Here is an 8531-nt window from a genome sequence, read left to right on the forward strand (position 1 = left end):
GGTTTATGCCATTCTCCTGCCTCAGCCTCCCGGGTAGCTGGGACTACAGGCGCCCGCCACCTTGCCCGGCTAGTTTTTTGTATTTTTTAGTAGAGACGGGGTTTCACTGTGTTAGCCAGGATGGTCTCGATCTCCTGACCTCGTGATCCGCCCGTCTCGGCCTCCCAAAGTGCTGGGATTACAGGCTTGAGCCACCGCGCCCGGCCCATAAAATTATTAATGAGACATTGTACATTCTTAGTACTAAGTCTTTGAAGCCTAGTGATGTATTTCACACTTGCAGCGGATCTCAAATCAGACTGGAGCATTTCAAGTCTTCAATAGCCGCATGCTGGCTTCTACAACAGCTCCAGCATAGCTGTGTGGGTTCAGATGCCATGAACTAGCTGTAGTACCTTCACACGTTATTTAATCTCTCCCCTTCAGTCTCCTCCTCTCCAACATGAACACGATTATAATAGAACCTACCTTAGACAGTTATGAGAATTTAATGTTTCTAGAATAAGACCTGGCATATGGCAAGAGGTATAAAAGCATTAGCTTCTATTATTGTATTATTTCTTACCCTTCCAAAAATCAAACAAGGTAATGGATGTTGAATGTGATGATACAAATTTTAAGACCTTGTTTAAAATTGTAATTGCCACTAACTGCAGTTGAACTAACAAAAACCAGTCCTGATCTGCCACCCTGAGTCCTGCGTGCATTTCAGGTAGAGACCCTGGTAGCTTCTTATAAACTCCCATTTTCACTTAAGTTAGTTTGAGTTATGGCTCTGCCACCAAAAAAAAAGTCCTAGGGAGGCTGAGACTTTGTTCCTGCCCTGCTGTTTCTGCTCTGAGGGAAGGATGGGGTGTTGCCTTGGCTTCACAACTTTGAGCCACCTGGCATGTCTGTGCTCCATAATACAGAGACCAGGGAAGAAGTGGGATGGTGCTTATCTCATCAAGTGACAGGGCCAAATGGGATATCAGGTGTGCATGTGTGCATGATACTGTGGCCTGGCACATGGATAACCAATAAATAGTATGGTTTATTATTATTGCCTTTGAGGCCAGACACTGGGGATTTGGAGGTGAAAAGATGTAGTTGCTGCTCCTGTAGGGCCCACTCTGATCCCTAGAACTTCCTGGGCAGGTTATAATGATCTGCTTACCTGAGCATCCAGCCGGCATACCTGTGTGACCAGGAAAAAAGAGCCTCACTCTCCTTTTCCTTTGTAATAGGCGCCCAACGGCATCTAGATATAACAGCATCCAAGACCAGGCAGGCAGCAGGGGAAGGAAATTTTGGGGTTAGACAATAATCCCTGGGAATGACATAAAAGGGACTACAAGATCTAAGAACTGAGGGAGAGAAACAAATTCTGAACTTTGAAGATGTCAGGGAGAAAAGGCTAAGTTTTCCTTGTCTTTTCTGGGTGGGCCCAAGAACTTCCATGGAGTCATTTCTGGTCAGGCCTTGATGGGCGTTCAGAGTAACGCTAAACTTCTGATACAGGGCCGGGCACAATGACTCACATCCAGAATACTGGTATTTTGGGAGGCTGAGGTGGGGGATCACTTGAAGACAGGAGTTCGAGACCAGTCTGGCCAAAAAGTGAGACCGTCTGGGCAACAAAGTGAGACCCCCCCTCCCCTCACCCCACCAGCTCTACAAAGAAAAAAAAAAATCAGATACAGGTCTACCCTTGGAGAAGCATGAGCTGGTCTGGTGATTAAGTCATTTTCCAGCTGTTTGACCTTGGGCAAGTTATTTAATCTCTCTAGGTCTCAGTTTCTTTGTCTGTAAAATGAGAAAAATAATAATGCATGGTCTTATTTGAATTTGAATATTTATTGTTTCACTTTATGTGTGAAATCTGAAATAACCCCAATTTTCCCAAGTGAAAAGTTGTCAAGAATCTTGTAAGGCAGTGTGAATTGTAAATTGTAAACTGTGTTTATGCTATAGCCACATAACAGCACTGTCCTAACAGGTAATCAGAAATACCTACCATTCTTCAGCAGGTGAGCTATTTTTTTTTAACTTTTTAAAAATTTCCACAGTTTATTGGGGAACAGGTGGTGTTTGGTTACATGAGTAAGTTCTTTAGTGGTGATTTGTGAGATTTTGGTGCACCCATCACCCGAGAAGTATACACTGTATCCTATTTGTAGTCTTTCATCCCTCACCTCCCTTTCCCCCTTTCCCCTGAAGTCCCCAAAGTCCACTGTGTCATTCTTATGCCTTTGCATCCTCATAGCTTAGCTCCCACTTATGAGTGAGAACATATGATGTTTGGTTTTCCATTCAGCAGGTGAGCTTTTAATGACACCAGTTTTGAATCATTTGAGGTCTTTAGGAATGCCTCCCTCAAGTGATTTGACTGCTCACACCTCCCTTATAGAGTAATTGTGAATATTGAATGAGATAATGCAGCAACAAGCCCACAGTAAGCACCCAGTAACAGTCGTGATTTTTGATACAATAATCATTCCTGAGAACAAAGAGAGAGACGATGTCATGGGAGAAGGTTGTCACACTCATGAGAATAAACAAGCAGACCTGGGTAGACCTGGGTCTGCTGTTTCCCCATCCATAAAGTGGCCATAATAGTGACCCTGTGAGGAGCTGAACATTTGCAAACTTTGGCATCAACGGCGATGAAGGCAGTTATAATGGCTGATGCGATTTTATAGCTTGGCATGAAAGCAAAGAGGTACAGGATTTCTACAGGTATGCCCTACTTTAAACAAGATTGTAAAATTCAAATTTAGTCATTCAATGATTAGCTTTTAACTTTTTGTTAATATTACAATGTGTAGGCTGAGTGCAGCGGCTCATGCCTGTAATCCCAGCACTTTTGGAGGCCAAAGCAGGTGAATTGCCTGAGCCCAGGAGTTCGAGACCAGCCTGGACAACATGGCAAAACCTCGTCTCTACAAAAACTACGAAAATTAGCTGGGCATCGTGGTGCCTGCCTGTAGTCCCAGTTACTTGGGAGGCTAAGGGGGGGAAAATCGCTTGAGCCCAGGAGGCAGAGGCTGCAGTGAGCAGAGATAGTGCCACTGCACTTCAACCTGGGCAACAGAGCAAGACATTGTCAAAAAAAAAAAAAAAAAAAAAAAAAAAAAAAAAGAGAGAGAGAGAGAGAATAAACAACGTGCAAAGACTGGCTGAGAAGAATTAAAAAGCTATGGAACATGCCCCTGCCACTGAGGAAATTAGAGCCTAGACAAACAGGGATCAATTGGCGTTATCAGTGTCCTCACGTGGATCACAGACTACTCTGTACTTTTTGTTTTGGGTTTTTAATTGGAAATTGTTGCCAATGTAAAACTTGGGAGGTTTTATATTAACATCGACGTTTGCAGCTTTTCTTGAGCAGCAGAAGGATCTGGGCAGCACTGAGCCTGCATTTACGCAGGTCATCAGGTAGCTGCCCCTTGAGACAAGGTATTACAGGCTGACTTGTGTCTCCCAAGAATTCGCACACTGAAGTCCTAACTCTCAGATTCTCAGAATGGGACTGCATTTAGAGATAGAACCTTAAAAATGGTAACCAAGGTAAAATGAGTCATATGGGTAGGCCCTAATCCAGTATGAGTGGTGTCGTTATATGAAGAGGAGATCAGGACACAGATATACACAGAGTGACAACCATGTGAAGACACAGCAGATCATGGCCACCTGCAAGCCACAGAGAGAGGACTCAGAAGAAACCAACACTCAGACACCTTGATGACTGGCTTCCAGCCTCTAGGGATCGTGAGAAATAAATGTCTATTGTTGCATGTCCCCAGACTGTGGTATTGTCATGGTGCCCCACGCTGACTAGGACAGACAGCCTGTGTTCTAGAGTGTTCACAGTCCTCACCACTCCCAAATATCATGCATCCCATTCCCATACACATTGCGCACAGCTCCTGTCAGTATCTGGGTTTGCAACCCCTAACCTAGAGGAAAAGAGTAATGATTCTCCATGTATGTTGTGTGTTCTTATTTCAAAGTTTTGATGTTCATATCTCCCTTAATTCTCCCCACACTTCTAAGAGGCTGATACTGTCATCTCCACTTGGCAGAAGAGAAAACAGAGCTCAGAAAAGGGAAAAAATTACTTTTCCTAGGTCAAAGTTTGGGTGGAACTCAGTCCTGCTGGCTAGGGGCCCAGAGCTCAAGTTCCTCTACCATGGCCCCTCAGCTAACAGGGGAGTTACTAACAGGGCAGTGATGTGTATGCGCATGTGTATGTGTGTTACAGGAGTAAGCCACTTAATAGAAGTGAACAAATCCACGGGAAGGTTATTTGCTTGAATAAATATTTGGCACAGAATTCCTTTCAAAAGAAAAGCTAGAATGGGCCGGGTGCAGTGGCTCATGCCTGTAATCCCAGCTTTTTGGGAGGCCGAGGTGGGCGGATCACGAGGTCAGGAGTTCGAGACCAGTCTGGCCAATACGATGAAACCCCGTCTCTACTAAAAATACAAAAATTAGCTGGTTGTGGTGGCGTGCACCTGTAGTCCCAGCTACTCAGGAGGCTGAGGCAGAAGAATTGCTTGAACCCAGGAGGCAGAGATGGCAGTGAGCCGAGATCGTGCCACTGCACTCCAGCCTGGGCGACAGAGCAAGACTCCATCTCAAAAAAAAAAAAAAAGAAAAGCTAAAATAGAATGTAACTAATAGAAGTTTGATTTACGCAAGAGTTCATCTCATAGAGGCAAATTAAGGTTGGCAGGTCTTTGACCTGGAAGAAGGAGTGGGTGAAGCTGTGGGTGTGGAGAGGGACTCTGTTACCCCACAGTGAACATTCAGGAGTAGGACGCATCAGTGATTGAGACAGCAAGAGATCAGTAGGGTCAGGATAAGAGAAGGAATAGAGAGACAGGGGAGAAGAATAGGGAGATTTGCGGAGAAAAAAGTGACATCTTGGAGAACTTGCTGAATATTCGATGGAGACAGAGTGGCTTCAAAGATGACTCCAGCCTTGTGAAAAATAATCTCAGTTCATCCATACAATGACACACTATGACACCATTAGAAGAACAAAGTAGGCCTGTATATGTAGATATGTAAACATGGCGAAGACACACTGTTAAGTGAAAAAAGCAAGTTGTATCATGGAATGTAAAGTATGCTTCTCTTTGAGTTAAAAAAAAAAAAGCACAAATATAGAGTATATATATGTACAGAAGGGTTGGGGAAATACTTTCTGAAAAGATACAAAATCTTGTTAAAGGGGTTACCTTTCAGAATTGGGAGGGAGTGTGTAGGCTTTTACTTTTCTCTTTCTAACTTTTGAACTGTTCCAATTTCCTGTGATGAGCATTGTTACTTTTATAACATTTAAAACAAAAGGTAACCCTAAGGTTTAAGGATTGGAAGACAGGTAAGTGTGGTATCCCTGCTAGGAGACGGGGAGAAGTCAGACATTTGGGAGGAAACAAATTCTGCAGTGAATCTGATGTGTTACAATGAAGGGCTGTAGTGATGCTTGAAAATGTGTGGAGAGTCTGAGGATCGGGCAGTTGAAAGCAGGAGTAATTGATATAATTACTCCAGATGACAGAATAAATTAGAGAATGGTGCAGAGGGAAGGCAAAAATAAGGATGTGAGAGGACAGATTTTTAACAATGCTAACTGAGCACCAGCCTTGGGTTGCCTTATGTAGGACATTGTCTTTCTATTACTGCTACTTCAGCATGGTGGAAACACAGGGTCTCTGAGAAAAGGCCAGTCGAAGGAAGGGACCGCTCCAGGCTTCCAAGCAGGGCAGTTTTGTGGTCAAGGAGCAGAGGAGGATCACAATGAGGTAGTGCAAGGGACTCATGGTGTCAGAGGAGAGACCTGGGCTGGGAGAGTATTAGGGCCCACTGCAATTGTTTAGCTGAAAAGTGAGGTCCCAGAATGCGGCAGCAGCAGTGGGGATGGAGAAGTAAGGACAAAGCATATTAAGACAAGTAGTTTAGGCAGGGAAGGAGAATGAAGAGAGTCAAGAAGCATTGGGTACAAATCTCTGCCTGCCGTTCAATACCTTTTGAGCTCAGTTTGCCAGTCTGTATCATATATTTAAATAAATGTGAAGATTAAATGAAATAATGCATTCAGTAAATGTTAACTGTGATTGTTAGCTCGGGTATTGGACTCAGATTTACCAGACTTCAAGTCCCTTTTTCATCAGTTACTAGCTGTGCAACCCTGTCCAAATCATTAATGTCTCTGAGCCCAGTTCCTCTTTTGTAGATGGGGATAATCTGTTGTCATGAAAATGAAAGAGCACAAGTAAAGTGCCGGCAGGACTTGGCACAAAGCAGGCGCTCAATAAATGGCAGAGCTACGGGTATTACTATTGTAACGGGTAAACCACTGGGCACAGAGCCTGGCACACAGTAAGGACTCAAAATATGTTAATTTGTGTTATAAAACAGAAGACAGAAGTCGAGAGGCAGGAATGCGGGAGCTGCCCAACCCGCAATAAAGGCGCGCTGGCAGCTCTCCCGCCTTCCGCATCCTGCCCCGCCCGCAGCAGTGCGAGTCCTCCTCCTCCCCGCGCGCACTTGCCGCCCCCGCCCGACCGCGGTGTGGGCCACTCACCCTCGCGGCTGCCCGCCACGTCCAGGGGCGTCCGGAGCAAAGAAGCTCTCGGCGGGGCTCCGCGTCCCGGCTTTCGTCGGCGGCAGCAGCCGGGCCGAGCGCCGGCCCCAGGCATAGTTTTCCCATCCCGTCATGGGCGGGAGAGCCTTCTTCCCGGTCACGTGGGCTGGCCCGCAGCGCAGCATTCTCTTTTTAGCAGCTGTTTGGAAAAAACTTGCAGTGCTGATGACAACTCGGGTGTGTCGATGCATCTCTGCGTGGGTAGAGCTTGTTAGTGTATTTGGAGGTTTTGTGCACCGGAGTGATCAGAGTGATTGTTTCCCACGCGTTTGCAAAGGTGTGGATGGACTTGAGTGTGATGATAAATCATATGGATGTGTTTAGTTGTGTGTGTGCATAAGTGCGTTTATCCAAATTTTTCATCAGGGCTGTTCGGTGTATGCACACATGCATGCACATGTCCAAGATGGCAGCTTGGTGTACAACTGAGTGCACATCAGCGGCTGGATGTACACAATAGTGGCTAGACATCTGTATGTGGGGTGCATGTTTAATTGTGTGTATGACTGTGCAGTGGCTCATTCTGTGTTGATTTGTATGCATGCCTTGGTGTGGATTTTGTCCAGATGTGAGTGTACACATACACACTAGTGTGGGTGAGTGCCCTGTGTCCCAGCTCTCATTTCTCTCCTCCCCAGAAGGTGAGGATTCACTGGCCTCACTCGCTCTCTGACCCAACCTCAAGTCATTGAGAGACTTATGGAGGGTCTCAACTCCCAGGAGAGACAAAGCAATCCTGTGTAGGAATCAAGCAGGCACTGGAGGAAAGGAAATCCTCCAAGGCCTAGCTTTCACTTCTCCCTGTTCCTTCCACTGCTCTCTTCCACTAGCTACCCATATTTCGCTCCATGGCCAGAGCATCTGGTTAACAGCTGGTAAGTGACACAAAATTTATAGTCAGAATTTTAATACAGATATGCATTTGAATTCTAATGTTGGAACCACTGCCTTAATCAAGTCAGATAACCTCATAGATGATGTTTCATTTTCTAAAAAATTGGGAGAATATTACCTGCACTGCCTTTACCCCAAAGTTGGAACACTAACTCATAAAGATGTTTGGTAAGCCATTGAACTATGTAGGAAATTATTACTAATACTACATAAACACCATTTGAAAATGAAAGTTTGTAGGCTCAACAAACATTCATTCAACAAATATTTGATAAGCATCCATTATGTGTCAGTCCCCAAGCAAGGTGCTGGGGATATAGAGGGAAACAAATAGGCTTGATGCCTACCCTCATGAAACTTAAGAGTCCTCCAGCTGGGGATGACACAAGTGGTTACAAGTGAAATGAGTGTTACAGAAAACAAAAACTTAAAGTATACACTGGGCAGTAAGGGGAAGGCCTGGGAAAGTGATGTTTCAGGTGAACCCTGAGAGATCAGTGAGACTTGTCTGAATGTAGGGGAAGTGTGACCTTAGAAAATGAAGGAATGATAACATGTGGAGTGGAGTTTAGGGTGTTGATACACAGATGCCTGGAAAGGAAACTTCTATCCACTGCCCCTTGGGTCAGATGTGTCAGCAATCAGAAAGTTGAGGAAACTGCTTAAAATGCCTGGAAGTCATTCAGAATCTAAAGGGCTCAGGAAAGCCCCTCTCCTAGGGTAGAGTGGTAATATCTGTGTGTTATCCATGTGGCTCCATTATGACAGAGGTTGAAATCACTGGCATGCTCTCATTGGTTAGAAAAAAAAAAAAAAGGTTAATGAAAAGTATAAGAAAGGCAGTGGTGCTATACCTGGCAGTGTGAAACATTTAGTAAACACTACTGACTGAATGAATGGGGGCAAATGTTTTCCCAACTTTTGAAGGATACCTGGAACCTAGGTTTCCTAAAGCCTAGCAGAGTTCCTCGGTCCTTGTCCCATGGTTCCTTGCAGTGCTGAT

General features: G+C 44.8%; 1 protein-coding gene across 1 annotated transcript in view; it reads right to left on the reverse strand.

Moving 5' to 3' along the window:
- C1QTNF2 (C1q and TNF related 2) overlaps window positions 1-6716 on the reverse strand; it is a 24007-nt gene extending 17291 nt beyond the window's left edge. Inside the window, exon 1 of the mRNA XM_017885734.1 lies at window positions 6575-6716. Coding sequence (XP_017741223.1) covers window positions 6575-6700 — 126 coding nt within the window. The 5' untranslated portion in view covers window positions 6701-6716. The remainder of the gene's footprint in view (window positions 1-6574) is intronic.
- Between the last annotated feature and the right edge of the window lie 1815 nt (window positions 6717-8531).

Source organism: Rhinopithecus bieti, unplaced genomic scaffold, assembly GCF_001698545.2.
Source record: "Rhinopithecus bieti isolate Rb0 unplaced genomic scaffold, ASM169854v2 scaffold_15146, whole genome shotgun sequence".
Taxonomy (NCBI): domain Eukaryota; kingdom Metazoa; phylum Chordata; class Mammalia; order Primates; family Cercopithecidae; genus Rhinopithecus; species Rhinopithecus bieti.